Below are 23,203 nucleotides of genomic sequence, written 5' to 3' on the forward strand. Positions count from 1 at the left end.
TGTCTTTCGGGTTTTTTTTATCAATATATAACCAATAATGAGGTTAATATGAATAATTAATCATATCTCAAATCTTTGACTATGATTTACAATGAAATTCTACCTTAAGTGTATTAAAAAGGTTTTTAATTTCCTGTAATTTTATTTTGTGATTATGCTTCAAAGCAGTCAATTGACCGTGAATTTTCTTTTCATATTTTGATTTCCTTGAAATCATTTTTCTCATCTGAAGGCATGCAACTTTAATATGGTGATACATTAATTACATTCCATGAAAATGTTTAAAGATATAAAATATCTCATGACATGTTTGTTCATTTTACATTACAACAAAAAGTAGTATGCAATCGTACCTATATTACATACGAATGTATGTAATATTTTTCTTGTTTAAGAGGTATTTATATATACCATTCCCTTGTCTTATATATCATATAACTGGTATTATGTATACCATTCCCTTGTCTTATATATCATATAACTGGTATTTATGTATACCATTCTGATATATGCATGTATAGATCATTCTATTTATCTCTTATTTTTGTTTTCATGTATCCATTTATATATTTATTTATCATCTCTTCTAGCAAGAGATAATTTAGTTTGAACAAAATGTTAACTACATGTATCCTTTATCAATTTTTTGTAAGCTCACCTGACCACTAAGTGGTCAAGGTGAAGTACAGTTAAGGGGCTATGTCCGGCGTCCGTCGTCGTCAACAATTGGTTAGTTAACAGTCTGACAGTCACAGTTTTGATTTGATCGTCATAAAACTTTGTCAGAATGTTTGTCTAAATGACATACAGATCGAGTTCGTAGATGGGTTAATCGAGTCAAAAACTAGGTCACATGAGCTAAAAATAGAAAAAGCTTGTTAACACTCTAGTGGCTGCAGTTTTGATCAAAATATTATGGAAATTTGTCAGCAAGGTTGTTTTGATGATTTTTAGGTCAAGTTCGAAGATGGGTGATATTTGGTCAAAAACTAGGTCACATGAGCTAAAAATAGAAAAATCTTGTTAGCACTCTAGTGGCTGCAGTTTTGATCCAAATATTCTGGAAATTTGTCAGGAAGGTTGTTTGATGATTTCTAGATCAAGTTAGAAGAAGGATTATCTCCGGTCAAAAAATAGGTCACAAGAGCTAAAAATAGAAAAATCTTGTTAACACTCTAGTGGCTGAGTTTGATTCAAATATTCTGGAAATTTGCCAAGAAGGTTGTTTTTTTTATTATTGCTAGGTCAAGTTCGAAGATGGGTTATCTCCGGTCAAAAAATATGTCACAGGAGCATAAAATAGAATAATCTTGTTAACACTCTAGTGGCTGCAGTTTGATTCAAATATTCTGGAAATTTGCCAAGAAGGTTGTTTGTTTATGATTGCTAGGTCAAGTTCGAAGATTGGTCATCTCCGGTAAAAAACTAGGTCACAGGAGCTAAAAAAAGAAAAAGCTTGTTAACACTCTAGTGGCTGACGTTTTGATCCAAATCTCCAGGAAATCGGTCAGAAAGGTTGTTTTGATGATTTCTAGGTGAAGTTCGAATATAGGTCATCTTCTGTCAAACACTAGGTCACAGGAGATAAAAATAGAATAAAGAAAAAGCTTGTTAACACTCTAGTGGCTGACGTTTGGTCCAAATATTCCGGAATTTTGTGAAGAAGATTGTTTTGATTATTTCTAGGTCAATTTCGACTATAGGTCATCTCTAGTCATAAACTAGGTCACAGGAGGTAAAAAAGAAATCTTGTTAACACTCTAGAGGCTGCAGTTTTGATCCAAATATTCTGGAAATTTGTCAGGAAGGTTGTTTTGATGACTTCTAGGTCAAATTTGAAGATGGGTCATCGCCGGTCATAAAATACGTCACAGGAGCTAAAAATAGAAAAATCTTGTCAACACTCTAGTGGCTGCAGTTTTGATCAAAATATTCCGGAAATTTGTCAGGAAGGTTGTTCTGATGATTTCTAGGTCAAGTTCGAAGATGGTCATCTCAGGTCAAAAACAAGGTAACAAGAGCTAGTAATAAAAAAATCTTGTTAACACTGTAGTGGCTGCAGTTTTGATCCAAATATTCTGGAAATTTGTCAAGAAGGTTGTTTTGATGTATTCTAGGTCAAGCTTTGCAATGGGTCATATCCAGTCAAAATTTAACATACTAGATTTCACATTTTTGACTCAATTGTCATCAAACTTGGCCAGGATTCTTGTCTAAGACATTTCTTGGATGCAGTTGATGGGTTGGGGGAGCGACTAAGGATCATCATGGCCCTCTTGTTGTAAATACAAACCAAAAGTGATCATCACTTTTGACATGAAATAATTGATCCTTATCTTTTACATACTGTTTACTAATAGCATCATTTTCCTTCCTTCTTCCTCGTGATGTCAATGTTAACATATCAACATTACACTCCTCACCATCTCCTGTTATATAACAGTCCATTACAATCACATTTACAGTATGAAGAATAGCAGGAAGACTGTCAACAAACTTCTGCCATGTTGTCAAACTCATTATGACATCATTAAGCTTAATGTTCTTTAATCTCTTCATCTCTAACGGTGACTGTAAAATATTGTCATGTAACCTACAAAACCGTAACTCAAGCTTACTGAGATTGTGTAACAATGGTAATACTCTGACAAGTCTATCTGTTATGTTGGTATGATATAATTGAGATTTACTGAAAATATCCCCAAACAATTCAAGTTCTTTTAATTTGTTAGATTTCCTTATAATATGAAATATTTTCTCAGAACTACTATCTGTCAATTTATTATATTTAAATATTTCAAGGTTTGTAGTATCAGCATCTAACAAACCAACAGCATAATTCATATCAAGGTTCTGAAGTTGTTGATGTTTTGATAAATTTATATCATGCTGCTTCATACACACACATTTAACATACTCAAGATGTACTTGTTCAAGATGACAGGCTCTCTCAAGAAAATTACAGAATGTATTAGTATCATCATGACTCATTGTTATACGACTCATTCTTATTGCTACAAGATTTATCATACTAGGTAGGTTACTTACAACTGTTTTATACATTGGGTTACACTTGTCTGTGTAATAGACACTACTAAATGACAGAGATTTTAATGTTAAAGTATTTAGTTTAATTGTCTCAGAAACAGAATTGTTTATCTCATTAATCATATGTTCATTACTCTGTGTACTTTGACTTTGTGTACTTGATAACCTTTGTGATAAAAGGTCACATGCTATTGCAATTTTCTCAAAATGATGAAACAATGGTAAATATTTTGTAAATTTAACATTTCTTGTGCTGATGTCATATATTCTAATAGACAGAACAGAGTCAGGATCAATTCGTTTCTGATCAATACTTGAACAAACAATATCAAGATTCTCCCTATCATTGATGACTAAATCTCCTATATAAAAAACAGGACTACTTCCTACAATACATGTTGCATTTAATTCCGCAACTGACTCGAAAATTACCTTTTGAATATCAGTAATACAATTAAGATCCACACATATGTTCCTACTTATTGTTTTCCTGAATTCCTGAACACCAGAGTCTTCTGACACAGTATCATATATGTATTTTGAAACATGCGTTGCTAATCTAGGTTCTAGACCACATAGCATAATGACAACATTTGACTGCTCTAATATGTCATTTACTGTTGAACATTTCCGAAAAACCTTACAAATGAACCTCTTGGCTGATTCAACATTTCCTGCACTATCTGACGAACAATGTTTTGGATTGAATTTGATACCAATATTTACGGCAGCCAGAAATTCTTGCATTGATTTGTGAATAAAAGAGAAGAATGAGCTTTTAGGTTTACTTACAGAAAAAGAAGGACATTTATCTTCTGTCAAAATTCCCAGTTTCAGACATGTTTCTCGCACTTCATTCGATATTTTCAAATCATCAAATACAGATTTATCAAATGTTAAGGACTTATTCTTCGGATAATTGAACAATGTCTCATAAGCCAAGTGCGACACACTATATATAAGATGACTATTTAATCTACATATCTCTATATCTGTTAAATACTGAGGGAGTTCAACATTCTGAGAACTTTCCATACATTCTGTATTATTTCCTAAAGTTTTATTGATATTCCAGGTGAAATAAAGTTCTAACATACCAGTATAAATAGCACACCTCGAGGTGTTATCAAGTTTACCATCACACCATAAACAAATCAATTGCTGCAGCATAATTGGTACCTGTTTCAGGCCAATCAGAGACGGTTCTTTAAGCTTTCGTTCACACTCACTAGGATCTAATGATTCATTCAATGCTATTATTGTTTTTTTTACCATTTCTTTTTCATGTTTTTCATCAAACCCTTTTAATTTCAATAATTGATGAATTTCTCTATTACTTACTCTCAAACTGTGGATTTTCCATGGCCGTGATGTAGTTACAATTGTGTATTTCTTTGTAAAGTCACGTTCAGGAAGGCCTGCCTGGAACTCATTCCTAGTTTCGCTGTCAAAAGACCATTCATCTAAACCATCAAGCAAAATAATTATCTTTTCAGAATCATTTTCTAGAAGTTTGCATAAAATTTCTATCTTATCATATCGCTGTTCAAGCATTTCTTGGACACTTCGTATTTTTACGTTATGTCTAAGAGAAATATAAAACATGAAATCAAATGTTTTCATTTCCTTGACTCCTTCAAAATCATTATCTTCATTGTGTCCATCACTGTGTGCCACACACCAACAGTTGATCAAATATTTACAGAAACTACTCTTACCAGACCCTGCATCTCCAACAACATAAATAAATTTCTGTGGATCCCCGTTCTTTGTGAAAATCTCTGACATTGACCTTATTTCTTTTTCCTCAGACTCCCTTTTGCTCTTTTTCATCTTGCTTGTTATAGTGGGTCTTATATAAATGTCACTGAAGTTATAATTTTCTTCATCTGGTTGTAAAGGTATTGCTGATACTTTAAGTACATCACTGCGATAATGTTCTATCAATTGAGTACGACAACCTGAAATTTATTTAACAGTCCATTAAATCTGCAATACTTACCAGGGTTAAAACAAATCTGTCAACTAAATTTAAGCACTTTTCAAGGACTTTTTTCATGTTTTTAAGGCAAATTTTTGCATTTTCAAGGACAAGTTCCGCAAATGATTTCCTGCAACTAATCGAGGTGTCAAGCAAAGATTTCTATCTAAATGCAAATTGTACACTTCAGGCACCTGATCACAGCCATTTATCCTGCATTTTCCTTGAGTATGTTTCCTCTCTCATATGTATTGCTTCTCTAATACTTTAAGCATTTTCACTTTCTCCTATACATGTTTACCATCTTTTCAATTATCTTCTAGCATATAGGCCTTAACCCATTACTGCACGAGCACTTTGTAAAAAATGGCGGTTTTCATTGAAAAGTCACCCGTTAGAAGTTCAAATTGCTGTAAAACTATTAAAACTGCTTCAATACTAAATAAACTTGGCACAAATGTTAACTGGACAATTGCCTTTGTACCAACATGCTCAGTCTGAAATTTCATATTACCATGGCAACGAGGGGACATCACAAATTTGGCAAAAATCTTTATTTTGTGTTGATTTTTTCCATCAAAATTGATTCCAAAGTGCTGCAACTTCTCAATAGATTGAGATAGAGTCAAAGGCTTTTCAGCGTTGGTTACACCTTACCTTATGATTGACCTTGGTTTATGTTTAGCCTCTCACAAGTCCAACAATTTCTTGGCGATAAGGGGGGCTGCTGCCACCTTTTAAACACCCCGAACAGAAGGGGGCACATCCCCCTTCTGGCAACCCCCCTGTGGTATCTTTTGGATAGGGGGCGGCGCCGAAAAAGTGGTCACTTTTTTAAACAACTTTCTCAAACAAAAACAAGTGTTAGGGGCCTAAATAAAGCATTTTTTTCACCATTTTAAACAACAACAAAGGGGTCGGGGGTGAAAAAGGCGTTAAAATATAGCACAAGAAAGGGTAAAAATGCATCCCAGTGTCAATGTTAATACCGCTTTGCAAGGCTTTCTTAAGATATGTATTAAACTCTCTGATAATTTATCAAATATTAAGTAAACAAGAAATGTCGAACGACACATATTTCCCCCTTTCTAGCCCTTGACTCACATATATAATTGGTAATTTTGTTCGAGAAACTTGCCATAAATGGGTACATTGAAGTATTCAATTATGAAAAAAAAGAAAAATAATGAACACTTTGCGATAAATAGTTTTCAAGAAAATGAGACATTTAAGGCCCCTGTGACCTTGACCTTTGACCTTGAGACCACAAAATCAATAGGGGTCAGTTACTAGTTATGAACAATCAATATAAGAAATATGAAGACTTTGTGATGAAAAGTTTTCAAGATAATAAGCGGAAACTATTCTGACATTTAAGGCACCTGTGATCTAGTGACCCCAAAAGCAATACGGATCATCTGTTGGTTATGACCACACACTATGTGAAATATGAACACTTTGTGATAATTATCTTTCTTGATAATGAGCTGAAATCCTCTACCATTCAAAGACCCTGTGACCTTGACCTTTAACCTGGTAACCCCAAAATCAATAGGGATCATGTAATAGTTATGACCAATCAATATGTCAAATATGAAGACTTTGTGATAAATTGTAACCAAGATAATAAGTGGAAATCATATTAACATTCAAGGCCTCTGTGATTTTGACCTTTATCCTTGTGACCCCAAAATAAATAGGGGTCATCTACTAGTTATGACCAATTAATATGTGAAATATGTAGACTTTGTGATGAATACTTTTCATGATAAATCAGCGGAAACCATTCTGACATTTAAGGCACTTGCGACCTTAAAATTTGACCTAAGTGACCCTAAAACAAATAGGGGTCATCTACTAGTTATGACTAATCAATATGTGAAATATGCAGACTTTGTGATAAATAGTAACCAAGATAATAAGTTGAAATCATATTACCATTCAAGGCCCCTTGACCTTGACCTATGACCTTGTGAACCCGAAATCACTCGGGGTCATCTTCTAGTTTTGACCAATCAATATGTGAAATATGAAGATTTTGCGATTAATTTTAACTAAGATAATGAGCAGATATCATTCAGACATTTGAGGCCCCTGTGTCCTTTACCTTTGACTTAACGACCCCAAACAATATACCCCCTCTTCTTCAAGAGGGGGGGGGGATAAAAATAGGGGACGAGTTGACCACGGAATAAGTTGACCAAAGAGGGCAAAGATGGCCTTAGATCGCTCACCTGACACATCGAACTCATCCGAACAATTACCTACACAAGCATTCTGACCAAGTTTCATGACAGATGAGTAAAAAATGTGACCACTGGAGTGTTAACAAGGATAATCCATATTTGAGCAGTGTGACCTAGTTTATGACCCCAGGTGACCCATATTCAAACTTGACCTAGAAATCATCAAAACAAATTTTCAGACCAATTTCCAGGATATTTGGATAAAAAAAGTAGCCACTAGAGTGTTAACAAGGTTTTTCTATTTTTAGCTCCTGTGACCTAGTTTTTCATCCGAGATGACCCATGTTCGAACTCTTCCGAGCCATTACCTAGACAAGCATCCTGACCATATTTGATGATGATTGAGTCAAAAATGTGACCACTAGAGTGTTAACAAATTTTTTCCATATTTGGGCGGTGCGACCTATATTCAAACTTGACCTAGAAATCATTAAAACAAACTGTCAGACAAATTTCCAGGCTATTTGGATCAAAACAGTAGCCAGTAGAGTGTTAACAAGATTTTTTCTATTTTAGCTCCTGTGACCTAGGTTTTCATTCGAGATGACTCAAGTTCGAACTCATCCGAGCAATTACCTAGACAAGCATGCTGACAAAGTTTGATGATGATTGAGTAAAAAATGTGACCCATAGAGTGTTAACAAGGTTTTTCTAATTTTAGCTCATGTGACCTAGTGTTTCATCCGAGATAACCCATGTTTGAATTCATCCGAGCAATTACCTAGACAAGCATCCTAACCAAGTTTGATGATGATTGACTCAAAAATGTGACCAGTAGAGTGTTAGCAAGGTTTTTCTATTTTTAGCTCCTGTGACCTAGTTTTTCATCCCAGATGACCCATTTTCAAACTCGTCCAATAAGCATCCTGACAAAGTTTGATGATGATTGAAGCAAAAATGTGACCGCTAGTGTGTTAACGAACAAGTGTGGACGGACGACGGACATTCAACGATCCTAAAAGCTCACGCTGAGCTAGCGCAGGTGAGCTAAAAAGGTAACCAGTTGACCACGGGACGAGTTGACTCAAAATCAGCCAGCACTTGGCAATGGGCATTTTAAACATTGCTTTATATAATAACTGATGGATAATCTTGCATGAACTTGAAAAGGAATTTAGATTTTTTTCCATTCTTAGACTTATTTAACCAGATTTTTCAATGTTGATTTTGTTTATACTCGTAAAAACCTGTAATGCAAAAAAGCAATGGTGTTGTATACCTATTTCGATGACGTAAAACACATTTTCTATTTATTTCGTACTCATTAACATTCGTAACATAAATAAGTAACATTCGTAAAATGAATAAGTATTAAGTATGGGTAAATAAAAATTTCAACAAAAATGGTTATTTTTTTTTATTTAATTGATGATCACTGTTATTTTTACGAAAATCAGAGATTTTCAAGGATTGTTTTTTCAAAATCAAGCCATTTTAAAGCACTTTTTCAAGGACACCCTTAATTCAAGCACTTTTCAAGATAAGATCGTTTTCAAGAACTTTTCAATACCTGACTGCGAACCTGACTTACAAATAATCTAAAAATATTCCCTCACCACAAGATATTTGTCAAATACAGACATTCTAGAGAAATCTCAAGACATTTAAATGATGATTTTGAAGTAAGTGTTGTTTTGTAAATTAAATACAAAAATATATGATAAAATAATCACAATTAGGGCAAAATTCAATAACTTGACCACGACGACCTGTCCAGGCCAAGGACATTTTAAGGTCAAAGTCTTATTTGAATTATACAAAATTTGTGTCACAAAGTCGAAATTCTTACTTGAATTATTCAAAACTCAAGTTATGTCAAGTATATTTTGACCAAGAAACAATAAAATCTGAAAATAAATAAATTAATCAAGATCTAAGATATAATCAATTTGACCTAAACAGCAAAGGTCATTTAAAAGTCCAGGTACTATTTGGAATATTCCAAAGGTTTGTTTTGTTATAGATATTCTAAAAAAGCGGGTCGTGTTAGAATTTTATATAATCCACATAATGTTTAAGCCTTTTGTTATTATATGAAGCAAAAATTACGTGATTTAGCCTTTTTATTATCTGTACAACATGTCTGACTTAGCCTTAAATATTACGAATCCCGGACAATCCCCCTCCCGGACGATTCCCCTTCCATATTATTTTCACAACCCGGACATTTCCCCTCCCGTTATTTTAATAGGGCGAACTTTTCCCCTCCCGTTAATTTAGCAGAGCGGACAATTCCCCTCCCATTTTTTTAGCAGAGCGGACAATTACCCTCCCGTTTTTTCACATTGCGTATAAAAAAATCTATAACCATTCTTATTAAAGATGACAGTTTTTACTCTTAACAATAAATTGTTAAAGATCGGAACTTTTAACAATCATTATTTCACAAAAGTGACATTATTCCGCCTTTAATCATTGCCGCCGCTGCTTAAGATAAACAAACTGTCAATAAAAATCTTTAATCATTGCCGCCCTTAATTAAATGTGTCATTAATTGCAAGAGTTAAACCAATTAAAATGAAGGAGAATATTCCTACAAATGTGTTCAATCATATATAAAATCAAAATGATCACTGATATTTTGTGTAAGGACTTCATGTACTGATTCAATATGGTGAATATGATTTTCTAATCATAATGACGATGATGACAGTTCAATTTACTATAACATGTGCATAATATATTCTTTGCAAGAATCTACAGCTTAATTACTTTTTTGTTCTTATCAATTGTTCTTTTATTGTTTTGCCGCTGCAAAAATGTTTATACCTTTCAAATAAACAATATTATATAATATATATATATTCAACTGCCACGGGAGGGAAATTGTCCGCTCTGACAACAGCGGGAGGGGAATTGTCCGGTTTGTTAAAAGAACGGGAGGGGAATTGTACGGGTTGATAAAAGAACGGGAGGGGAATTGTCCGCCGTAAAAAAATAACGGGAGGGGAAATGTCCGGGTTGTGAAAAAACATTCAAATTTACTGGGAGGGGAATCGTCCGGGAGGGGAATTGTCCGGATACCTAATATTACATATAACATACCTGATTTAACCTTTTCTTATATCATACATGTATAACATACCTGATTAAGCCTTTTCATATTTTATATAACATACCTGATTTAACTTTTTTTTTCATATTCTAAATTAACCCACTTGATTTAGTATTTTCATAATCTGTAAAACATACCTAATTTTGCCTTTTATATTCGAAATTAACCCACTTGATTTAGTCTTTTCATAATCTGTTAAACATACCCTATTAAGCCTTTTCATATATTATCTAACATACCGGATTAAGTCTTTTCATACATCATTTCACATGCCTCATAAGTCTTTTCATATTTTATATAACATGCCCGACTTAGCCTTTTCATATAATATGAAATTAGGCAAAATATGATAAACAAGATCAACAAGGAAAAGCGGCGTTCAATGAACGCAACCCCCACCCGACCCAGTAACAAGAGCCAGTGGCAAGGAGCCCAGGAGCAGGGTTCCCACAAAGAAGAGAAATCAAAATTCCCTGACTAATCCATGACTTTTCCCTGACCAAAACCATTTTTCCCTGACCAATAACAGCGTCAAGTCTGCACAATCTTAGAACATTAAATGTATTTTTTATACATGTATTTCGACCTCCTCCTCCCCAAACAGCTAACCTATTTTCTCCAATTCTTTATTTTAAATTATTCAAGATAAAAAATACATGAATATTAGTGAGCAATTGTCATAAGCAACTTGTCTTATTTACTTTCAACAAGTATGAGTAAATTTATCCAAAATGTAAAGTATTTGATAGTACATGTTATGCTGAAAGATGTTTCATTCTCTTACAAATGCAAAGCAGTGTAATCAATGCAGGATTGACTAAAACAGGCCTGTATTTTAATAAAATATACGATAGTTATCAATGGAAAACTGGTGTTGGACAAGAAACAATAAGACAGGTAATGAAGTGGCTACATTAAAAGCAAAATGCAGTAAAAGCTTGTAATACTACTAATAAAACTAGCTATGGCAGTTAGTATTTCAAAGTTATGGTTTAATGCATGTGTGCAAACACAACACGGCACTAAAATTATTGGTACTTAATCGAAGTCCACTAAGTGTTTTTCTCAAGTTTCTCAATATCTTTACTTGATTCTTTTATTACTTTTCTTTGACCTTGACCCTGAAGGCATTGCACTTGGCATTTTACTTCACAAGCAAGTTCATTTTCATATTTTACAGCCTCCTGAGCAGATTATCAGCCTCTTTCACACGAACAAACCATAAATAACTCAGGAGACATGGGATGCTTAAACTCCTTTTAGCTTCTTTCTTAATAAGATAGTTACTAATAATGACAAAAATATCCAGAATCTTCAGGCAGAAGCATAATCATTTTAAGAGTAAAAAAATATAAAAGTAAAACAGATGCTCATAATCAAAAATAACAATAAAGATACCCAAAATGATGGAAGAAACTGCCTTAGCTTTTACTGATTTTGCTTCTTGCTGTTTCACAAAAACATTATTTTCTACACAATTCCCTGACTTTTCCCTGACTTTTGCTTATTTTTCAAATTTCCCTGACCAATTTCAAAATTCCCTGACTTTTCCCTGACCTTGAAAAAAAATCATTTTTCCCTGACTTTTCCCTGACCGTGGGAACCCTGAGGAGGACTTAAACAAAAACAAGACAAGGCACAAGGCAGAGCATGGGCAGGCTAACCACTAAAATCTTACATAAGAATAAATAATTAGTAACTCATAAGGAACTAAAAGAAACACATAAATGATAGTATAATAGGCCCATAAAGTCAAAGGGCACAGGGGAAGGGGACATGAGACCCGGGAAGGGGGGGGAATAAATAAAATTAAATTAAAACTAGGGTCAATGGGGAAGATACTAACCGTAGACGAGAAAACAACAAGGGCCACAAAAGTGTCACCAAAACAGTATGAAACAACATAGACATACATCTGAGGAACACAGAGGGGTGCCGCCTTGGAACGGTCAGCAGCATAAATACTGCTAGGTTCATAAAGCCTATGAACGGGGAGTCTTAAAAAAATCCTTACATTGTCCGTTTTTAGATGTCAGTAGGAATTTCATGCATCGTTTCTGTGTTCACTTGGAACACCGGACGATTATTCTTAATCCGAAAAGTTGAGATACATTCAGTCATCGGAATACCCCGCCTAAAATAATTGAGTTAAATTGTAAATGGCGGCACCTAACTAGAACTGAAGCTAAAAAAATTTAATTTACAGGTATAAAATTCTATATATTTTTTAAGTTTATTTTTATTTGATTTCATTTAAATATGCATGTGTAGTCTATAGCCGGGCAAGCCAAAGTCCAGTATTATTATATATTATATATACTTCCCCGTATTATATAACATACCTGATTTAGTCTTTTCATATTGTATATATATAGCAAACCTGATTTAACCTTTTCATAATCTATATAACAAACCTGATTTAGCCTTTTCATATTCTATATATATAGCAAACCTGATTTAGCCTTTTCATATTCTATATAACATGCATGATTTAGCCTTTTCATATTCTATATATATAGCAAACCTGATTTAGCCTTTTCATATTCTATATAACATGCATGATTTAGCCTTTTCCATATTCTATATAACATACCTGATAATGCCTTTTCATATTCTATATAACATACCTGCTTTAGCCTTTTCATATTCTATATACACTTTTAACATACCTGATTTAGCCTTTTCATATTCTAACTGTTTTTGTAGAGGAGAATCTTCTACCTTGAGTCTCTTTGTATTCTACAACATAAATAATAATACAAATAATAACGTTTTTTTTCCCGGGGCTGGGCCAATTTAAACCCCAAGGGATTTACTCGAACAAACTTGGTAGACACCCATTAGAGATGTTTCATGCTTAATATGTAAGCTCTAGCTTCTAAGATTCCAAGTTTTATTTTACACACATATAGGGAACAAGAGCTGTCACCCAAGTGACGAATGCTCCCGAAAACGTTTCTTAAGCATGCAGGTAGTATGAAAAGAAAAGAAAATTAAAGTATCTAATTCCTAAAATTGTTCTTTGTATTATTGAACCTGTAATATCTAATTGTGATAGCTTGAACCTTCAAAATATAAGTGTAACCTTGACCTTTGAAGAAGGGACGTGGTTCCTCGAGGCGACAGAATGTTGTTACGAGATAGACGTCTGAGCCAAGTTATTTCAAAATCCCTCAATGCATGACAAAGTTACAGTCTTGACATGATTGTTGTGTAAGTGAGGTTACACGGACGAACAGACGGACATGAGCCTTAGCCACGACACATTGTTTAAAATCCTTCCATGCATGACAAAGTTACAGTCCGGACATGAATGTGTATATTCAAGCTCTTCTCGAAAGAATGAGTACCTTCAAACTATAAGTGTGACCTTGACCTTGAAGGTAAGGACATGGGTTTTAGTCATGACTTGTCGTCTTGATGTGTTAGACGTTTATACCTAGTTATTTCAAAATCCCTCGATACATGACAAAGTAACAGTCCAGACACAAATGTGTGTACCTTGATAAACTCTAATTGTAATAAAGTGAACTTCAAAATGGTAGTGTGACCTGACCTGTGAGGTAGGGACGTGATTATTAGATGTGACACATCGTCTTGATGTGGTAGACATTTATACCAAGTTATTCTAAAATCCTTCCATGCACGACAAAGTTACAACCGGACATAAATGTGTGTACCCATAAACTCTTATTGTGATAAAGAGAAATTTCAAAATGTTAGTGTGACCTTGATCTTTGAGGTAGGGACGTGATTATTGAACGCGACACATCGTCTCTATGTCGTAGATATTAATGCCAAGTCATTCTAAAATCCTTTGATTCATGACAAAGCTACAGGTTGGACACGATTGTGTGTACCTATTTGTTCTAATTGTGATAATGTGATCTTCCAAATATATGTGAGACCTTAACCTTTGAGGTAGGGACGTAATTCTTGGTCGCGACACATCCTCTTGATGTGGTAGACATTTATGCCTAGTTATTCTAAAATCATTTTTTGCATGACAAAGTCTGGACACGAATGTGTGTACCTATTTACTCTAATTGCGATAATGTAAAGCTTCAAAATGATAGTTTGACCTCGACCTTTGAGGTAGGGACGTGTTTCTTGGACGCAACACATCGTCTTGATGGCTTAACATTTGTGCAAAGTTATTTCAAAATCCCTCAATGTATGACATGGTTACAGTCCCGACACGAATGAAGTGGGGGCGCACAGACGGATGGACAGACAGATGATGCGATTTTAATATGCCTCCCTTCGGGGCATAAAAACAATGAACCGCCCCCCAGGCGGGTCCAAGTTTTAGCCAACGGCTTTAATTTGAACTAAATTTGTAGACACCAATTAGAAGATGTTTCATAATATCTAAGCTCTAGCTCGTTGGGTTTTTTAAAAGAAGATTTTTTAAGTTTTTACTATACACATATAATTAAAAACAATGACACCCCTGGGGTAGGGCCAATTTTGGCCCCAGAATTTTTATTTGAACAACTTTATAGACACTCACTAGAAGATGTTCCGTGCTTCATATCTAAACTCTAGCTATTTGGGTATTAACAAGAAGATTCTTTAAGTTTTTACTTTACACATTTTTACAGGAAAATCAACGACCCCTGGGGCGGGGTCAATTTTAACCCAAGGGCTATTATTTGAACAAACTTGGTAGACACCCATTTGAACACGTTTCATGGTAAATATCTTAGCTCTAGCTCTTTGGGTTCTTTAAAAGAAAATTTTATAAGTTTTTACTAAATGCATATAGGGAAAATCAATGACCCCTGGGGCGGGCCAATATTGACACCAGGGCTTTTATTTGAACAAACTTGTAAAAAACCCATTAGAAGATGTTTCCTGCTAAACGTCTTAGCTCTAGCACTTTGGATTCTTTAAAGAAGGTTTTTTAAGTTTTACTATATGCATATAGGGAAAATCAATGACCCCCTGGGGCAGGGCCAATATTGACACCAGGGCTTTTATTTGAACAAACTTGTAAAAAACCCATTAGAAGTTGTTTCCTGCTAAACGTCTTAGCTCTAGCACTTTGGATTCTTTAAAGAAGATTTTTTAAGTTTTACTATATGCATATAGGGAAAATCAATGACCCCCTGGGGCAGGGCCAATTTTGACCCCCAGGCCTTTATTTTAACAAACTTGATAGAAACTCACTAGAAGTTGTTTCATGTCAAATATCTAAGCTCTAGCTCTTTGGGTTCTTTAAAAAAAGGTATTTTAAGGTTTTTCTTTTGGTTGCCATGGCAACCAGAGTTCTGCATGGAATTCAATTCTTTGAACAATTTTCAAAGTTGACTACCAAAGGAACATTCCTGTGAAGTTTGGATGAAATTGGATTAGTGGATAACGAGGAGATGTCATTTAAAGTAAATGTTTACGGACGCCGGACGGACGGAAGCCGGACAAAAAGCAATCACAAAAGCTCACCCTGTCACCTCTTTGTGACAGGTGAGCTAAAAACTTTTGCTAAGAGCTTCAGATAATTTTTTTGGGCAATGAGAACTTACTCATTTTTTTTGGTAAATGAATAAAACTTGAAATCTGGAATTTTGGAGGTGTTATTTCACTCCTTGAATTTTGTAAATGAGTAAAACCATTAATCATGTTCCTATGTTTATAGCATAATGTTACAATGAATACAATGTTAATATTTGTAAAATATAGTACGTATTCAATGTACTTTCATTGTAGTTTATCTTATTCACAAAGAAATGTATATCTCTCCATTTTTCTGCTGTTAATTTTTGGCATAAGTAATATTTTACCTTTAAAGGAATCTATTTATCTAAATTGTTGAAGAAACGGAAATATAATTGTTTTAATAAAGATTAGTCACAAATATCTTATATATTTTTCTTTTGCCCTTACCAAAATGACTTTAAGTGTCTTATATGTTTCTTATATCATGTATATGCAACTTATACTTGACCTATAAAAGAATTATAAGTTACATATAAGTCAATTATAAATCATCTAAAAACCTGTCTAAGTCAGTTTTATAGGTATATGGTACATATAAGTCACTTTTAGCCATTTTTCCCCATCATATAAGTCACATACAAGTGCCTTATACTGGTCGAGTTTGAGGTAACCAGTTTCTATGTTAGATATAAGTGAAAAATTAATTAGAACTTTTGCGAGACTTTTTATAACTGAGCAAAGCTGAAACAGTACCCAGATATTTACTTATATAAGTTGATTTCTTATTATTTCCTTAAACACAATGAATATCAAAATACTCAAAATTTAAAATACTATAATCTTAAGTCAATTTTTGTCCTTTAACCTTGACCTTGACCTTAAGCTGGCACAAAGCTTACATGGGTTCTGCACATAATCTTGTTGAGGTGCACATTTGAGTAAAGTTTGAAGAAAATTCTTCTAAAAAAAAGTCGAGCAAAAAATACTAAATATCCACACGAAAATACACAGGTGCACAATTACACATGGTGATCAACATTCCTGTAAAGTTTCATGACTCTCGGTTAAATACTTTAAACGGACGGACGGACAAGGGTAAACGTAATGTGGGAGCACAAAAAAAACAATAGTTAAAGCATTTTACCTCTTTTTGCTCTTTCATTATTGTCTCAAGAACAGTTAATTTCTTTTTTAAATCTGCATACTCTTTCTCAGCCTCTAGTTGTCCTTTCTTTTCTTCAGAAATCTGTTTCTCAAGATCTGCAAGTTTGTTTTCAGTCTCAACTTTTCCCTCTGAAAGTTTATTCTTTAGGTCCTCATATTCTTCTTTAGTTGCAGCATTTTCTGTTGACTTCAAAACTGTTGCCATTTCATCCTTGATTTGCCTCAGGATATCTTCAAAGCCTTCAGTAGTAATAATGAAGTCCTTTTTCTTCAGCTGATGAAAATAAATCAGTTAGGCCTATATTACATTTTCTTTCATAAAAAATGTAGCTTTGTGATTTAAAATATTTATTCCTCTATAAAACATATCATATATATGGCCAAATTTAATTTAAAGATTATCTCAATTGGTCTTTCATATTAACAGTCATACTTTTCTGAGGGCCTCTAAAATCTGCTTTTAAGGTAGAATGTACACATGGTATAGTCATTTGATTGCCAGACTTTTCTTTTTTCTTCACATTTGTTTTTCTTACCTGTTACTAACAAGCTTAGAACCGAAAATTTTATATTTACTTATTGTAGGTATTTTTATTTGATTTCATCAAGGTTAAGAAAACTTAAAGATCCTGTATGTTTTGTGATTGATATTGTTACTGTGTGTATACCACACTTGCAAAAAATTATATATGTATATAATTATACAAATAAAACAATTTTCAAACATCGAAGAACATGTAAAATGTGTACTGCAATTATTTGTGCATATTATATTTAATCAATAAATTACATGCATTCATTTCATTGGAATATTTGACTATGAATTTATAGAAAAATTAATTTCTTATTACCTCCCTTTATTTACATGAAATGTTAAATTGGGTAATATCTTTAAAGATAATGCTTATTCGAACTAACAATATTGAAAAATTATTTGAGCATCATATTTATAAAATAAAGTCATGAAAAAATTGTGTTACAAGGTCTTTAAGTCAGTTACTTAATTTTGACTAAAACTAGAACTGCCACTGTCATGGCGTGAATACCTCCACATGCCACTTTGTCAGAATCAACAATGGCCATTTTGGGCTCAAAGACAACCTTCTTGCCAAATCTGAGGTAACTAAGCCAGTGCATTTTCTAAGTTATGTATTATACATGCTTCAAATGTGAAAATGTCAAAATCAATACACTGTGGACAGACATTCTTGAACATTTGAGCAGACAAGCTTATTAGAGTAAAAATCCCTTTGACTTTGACCTTTGACACAGTCACCTTAAATCAATAGGGGTCATCTACTAGTCATAAACAATCTCAATACCAAATATGAAGACTGTTGACCAAAGCATTCTTAAACATTCAATTGAGCGGACAGGCTTTTCTTAGTCAAGACACCAGTGACCTTTGACCCAGTGACTTCAAAATTAATAAGGTCACCTAATGGTTATGATCAACCTCCATGCCAAATATGATGACTGTGGGTCAAAGGTTTCTTAAGTTATTGGGCGGACAAACCTTTTTTAGTCAAGTCCCCTGTGACCTTGACCTTTGACCATAAAATCAATAGGGGTCATCTACTAATCAATCTCATAAAAGAAAATTGTGGATCAAAAGAATCTTAAGTTATTTGGCGGACAAGCTTTTTTCAGTCAAAACCCCTGTCACCTTGACCGTTAACCCAGTTACCTCAAAATCAACAGGGGTCATCTAATGGTCATGGTCAACCTCCAAGCCAAATGCGAAGAAATTGGATTAAATGAATCGTAAGTTATTGAGCGGACAAACTTTTTTTAAGTTAAAGCCCCTATGACCTTAACCTTTGACCTGATGACCTCAAAATCAATAGGGATCATCTACTTATCATGCCCAATATAAATACCTAATAAAGACTATGGGTCAAAGGAATATTAAGTTATTGGGTTGACAAGGAAAAAACACCGGAGGGGGTGATGGACGGATATCCAGACGGACGAGCTGATTCCAGTATCCCCCTTACAACTTCATTGTGCGGAGGTAAAATGAATTAACCACTTCGAGCACTTTTTTCTATTTAACTCCGTAAATTGAGTAAAATGTACTTATTTTAAATTCTGATAATTTAACTCTTTAAATATTTTAAACTTAATTTATTAAGTACACTTACATCTTGAAGTTTCCCAACAGCTTGTTGTGCATCTTGTCGATGTACAAGCTCCTGGTCATCTTGAAGAACAGCTATCATGCCATCAATATAACAATTAGCCTTACTCTCCTCTAATTCCATACTACTAGAGTGAAAAATCTCATTTCGATACTGCCGTACCTAATATATAGAAAACAAATAATACAACATTCACATAAATACAGTAATCAGCAATGAGACTAAACACAATACTTAAGTTGAGAATTAAAACTGTTAAAATACATAATAATCATTATCAATATTGTGTTTAAACCGCAGATTATAATAAAGCAAATAGAAAGAAATGGCTTTTAATATAAATGTTATAATGTTATAATTATTTTACTGAAGTAATGGTATTTACGTGTTGCATTTGCTTATAAAACACAAATAACCTACTTCTGTACATTTTACTGTGAGACTTAAAATAAAAATAGTTTTTGTTTCCCACTCACAAAAATAACAGCTTGCCAAAAGATTGTATTGCCAATAAAATATTTGTGAATACAATTTTTTGTGTAACAATTTTGAATCATTATTCATTTTGTGGCAAATTACTTCTCTGGCAAAATAACTTTATATTAACCTCTTAAGTACATGTATATAGACATTCTTTAAAGTAAGTGCAGTAATGGGTCAACTCTTATTAAAATTAAATAAGAGTTAACCAATAAGTGCTCTAAGGTGACAATAATCTCTTTAACTTTGATGCTCAATTAACGGATTAAATCATACAGTAAAGCTTAATATTCTACAAAATTGGAAAAAACATAGTATACAAATGGGTTTACCTTTAAAAAAAGATTGTTTGGTCCTGTAACATTGCATCTAATATGACTATGAAAGTATGTGTTATTTATGATAACATGAAGCAATCCTGTACAATCCGTGTCGGCTGCTGATGTCTTGTCCTTGTACCCAGGAGCATTTATAAAACATTTGCAAACGTCCCAATGGTCTGTTGACCACTGTTGGACATCACTGTTTTTCCAAAAAGGTGCAGGTGGTATTGATGCATGATACTGTATAATGCTGTCATAGATGGCACCACATATGTTGTTTGGACAAATTTTGCCTTTAAAGCAACATCTGCAATTTACTTGCCTAAGAGGACAAACTTTGTTTTTACCATTTCCTACTGGCTTATGGTCTGGCTTGAGAGTTTCAAACCGACAGCTGCCACACGTCACAGTTGATGATAGAGATTTTTTAGACCGAATGTTTTGTAAGATATCCTTATACTGTTGGTCAGCTATGTCATTACAGAATGGTGCCAGTCCCTCCTTTAAATATCCAAGTCCTAAACCAGCCTTTACCCACTGTCTGTATTTTTCCTTCTCTAACTGACGTTGATGTGCCATCCTGATCAATATCTAAACAAACAAAAAAACTAATTTTTGTTAAAATTTTATATAAATTAAGTAAGTACATACGGTCTTGGATTATAATTTCAAGACCAAAATATACCAGAAAAACAAAATATACCAGGTAAATAAGATAAACATCAGTGTAAATTTTAAAGCCGCATGCCTCCAGACGGGCCAAAATATTTTTTTAATCAAACTTGAGAAAAAACGTACCTGATTTTGAGAAAAGTAAAAATATAAAGGATTCTAGTTAAGATTCTAGTAATGATTTAAAGGTTTTGTGCGATTAATGACTGATTTTGCAGCATTTATCACAATATTTACATTATTTATACTGCACACGAGACTAACGCAGGACGGGCTATTTTTACATTTTATGACCTTTTGGGTAATTTATGTGAACGGCAAGTGTCGTTTGCAAAGTATAGATTTCTGAAAATCTTTGTTTACTTTAAAATATCTTAATTTTCAAGTATATTTCAAAATTTTCATGAAAATTATCAGAATCTAGAGGCATGCTGCTTAAATGTCAAGAAGTTGTTTTTTTTATAATTATTATGATTATAACTGTACCCAAAATGACCAAATTCGAACTTTTAATCGCTATTAACTTCTCTGAAAAATTCACAAATAAAGAGTTAACAATGTTTTTAAATATAGGCCATAATTCAAAATTCTTAAAGAAATATTTCCAGTACTTTCCAGAGTTATCAAAAATGTTGTATTTGCAATATTTTAAGGCTGCATGTTGCCATAGCAACCAAATTTGATAATATCCAGACTCCTGAGTTACCCATATTTAGAGTAATAAAATATTGTCAGTACTTTTTTTAATTATCATGGGATCCAGTTTTAGTGGACCAAGGGACTGACAGAAGACAGACATACGTTCTTATGTAAGGACATTTTCTTTGTAACTGAATTTTGTTTAAAAGTACATGTAAGCCAAAGAAGTACACAGCAATACTGACAGAATAAATATAATTTACCCATTGTTCAAGATTCCAAACAAATACCCATTTATTTCCCCGGACGAACCAACATGCCCACTCTTTGACTTTTGTACTATGAGCTAAATTTCTCATAAAATTTATAAGCTTCAAGAAAGTTTCTGAAAATTGATGGTTAGGAGTTTTGTAACCATCCGAATGATGCACTTACGGACAATTGATTTGTACTACTTGAGCAATCTTTGCTCAGGTGAGCTAAGAATCAAACATGTACAGTAAACTTGCTAAAATTAATCGAAACAATACATTTATTTACATTTTAATCGATTTCTTTTAACAAAATTGAAAAGACCTGTTCCTCACAGAGGCATGTCGGCAATTATCAGCTTAAAATGATTCGCTCATTTTCAATGTGGTGAATTTTGTTTTATATTTACATTATCCTCTTAAGATATTAAACTGTTAATCTTTACATATTTAGAATGCATAGAAATATTTTGTTAGAGCATTGACAAAACAAATCTCAAGCATTTAAGCCGGTGACAAATATGATACATTTCGTTTGACATAAACAAAAAAATATTTCACCAGTTTAGTGTGTTTGGTCAATTTGCCCCATGCAAAAGGTACGCTCTGACTGGCTCGTGCTGATAACAGACGGGTACAAATTGAAATAGGTAAGCAGCAATTGTTTAGAATTTAACATTTTCAGCAATGATTTTTTTCTGATGGGCCAAAAGTCTGTAATTGTTGGGAGACTGATGAAATTAAACAAATATAAAAGTACATTCAAATCATTAACCATGATATTTTTTGTTTACAACTATATTTTCATGTGTGCAATGGGACACACATATTTTGTAATCGTGCGATTTTCTAGATTTTTTGTGCTACTCCGACGCTGTATGCATTTATAGATTGATTTCTTAACTACATTTATATCATTAACAAGTGGCGAAGCAGAACACTTACTATAAAAAGAATTTGTAACAGAGTTACCAACGTCCCCCGCCTCAGGGAAGTTTTATATGAAGCATAAAATTGTGCTATTTCAAAAGATTTAAGGTATGGATCTCAGGACTTTCAGTACAAAATTATGATCAATGCTAGATCTGCAAATTCAACAATACATTCATTAAAGAAATAAAATGAAATACGGAATTTAAAAATCTATCATGTTAAGATTTGACCTCTAAGTGTGACCTTGACCTTGGAGGTAGGGGTGCAGGCGTTGCGCATGACATATTGTCTTATTATTGTAACTATTTGTGCTAAGTATTTTCAAAATCCCTTGCTCTATGAAGAAGTTATAGATCGGACACAAAATATACCCTATAATAGACTATATTAATCTTTGACCTCTAAATGTGATGTTGACCTTGAAAGTAGGGTTTGCTGGTGTTGTACCTGACATTTTGTCTTATTATTGTGACTATTGTGCAAAGTTATTTCACAATCCCTTGATCTATGAAGAAGTTCTAGATCGGACATGATAAATATATACAGACTATGTTAATTTTTGACCTCTAAGTGTGACCTTGACCTTGGAGGTAGGGATGCAAGAGTTGCGCATGAAACATCGTTTTATTATAGTGACTATTTGTCCCAATTATTTTTAAAATCCTTTGATCTATGACAGAGTTATGGACCGGACACAAAATATACCCTAAAACAGACTATGTTAATCTTTGACCTCCAAGTGTGACCTTGACCCTGGAGGCAGGTGACCGGTTGTTGCGCATGACACATTTTGGCAAGTGTTTACAAAAACCCTTCGAAGATAAGAAAGTT

At 33.6% G+C, this 23,203-nt stretch overlaps 2 protein-coding genes across 2 annotated transcripts; both read right to left on the reverse strand.

The window, feature by feature from the left end:
• Window positions 1-392: 392 nt before the first annotated feature.
• Window positions 393-13,154, reverse strand: LOC132722623 (uncharacterized). Its single transcript, XM_060707151.1, has 2 exons — window positions 13,000-13,154; window positions 393-5,009 (listed from the first exon to the last, which is right to left on the reverse strand). The coding sequence occupies exon 2, from the start codon at window positions 4,879-4,881 to the stop codon at window positions 2,266-2,268; it is 2,616 nt and encodes an 871-aa protein (XP_060563134.1). The 5' UTR covers window positions 4,882-5,009; window positions 13,000-13,154; the 3' UTR covers window positions 393-2,265.
• A 3,179-nt stretch (window positions 13,155-16,333) lies between these two features.
• On the reverse strand, window positions 16,334-20,463 carry LOC132722633 (uncharacterized). The gene is made up of 4 exons (XM_060707157.1): window positions 19,887-20,463; window positions 19,078-19,236; window positions 16,914-17,207; window positions 16,334-16,510 (listed from the first exon to the last, which is right to left on the reverse strand). Exons 1-4 carry the CDS (start codon window positions 20,454-20,456, stop codon window positions 16,334-16,336), a joined length of 1,200 nt encoding a protein of 399 aa, XP_060563140.1. The 5' UTR covers window positions 20,457-20,463.
• Between the last annotated feature and the right edge of the window lie 2,740 nt (window positions 20,464-23,203).

The sequence above is a fragment of the Ruditapes philippinarum genome, unplaced genomic scaffold (genome assembly GCF_026571515.1).
Source record: "Ruditapes philippinarum isolate M1 unplaced genomic scaffold, ASM2657151v2 ctg2081_1_1_1_1, whole genome shotgun sequence".
NCBI lineage: Eukaryota > Metazoa > Mollusca > Bivalvia > Venerida > Veneridae > Ruditapes > Ruditapes philippinarum.

Coding starts and splice junctions, on each gene's coding strand:
- LOC132722633 (XM_060707157.1), bottom strand. CDS start 20,456: ATGGCACATCAACGTCAGTTAGAGAAGGAAAAATACAGACAGTGGGTA. Junction 17,208..19,077: donor CTGTTGGGAAACTTCAAGAT/GTAAGTGTACTT, acceptor TATTTTCATCAG/CTGAAGAAAAAGGACTTCAT. Junction 16,511..16,913: donor TAATGAAAGAGCAAAAAGAG/GTAAAATGCTTT, acceptor GTACTGTTTCAG/CTTTGCTCAGTTATAAAAAG.
- LOC132722623 (XM_060707151.1), bottom strand. CDS start 4,881: ATGAAAAAGAGCAAAAGGGAGTCTGAGGAAAAAGAAATAAGGTCAATG.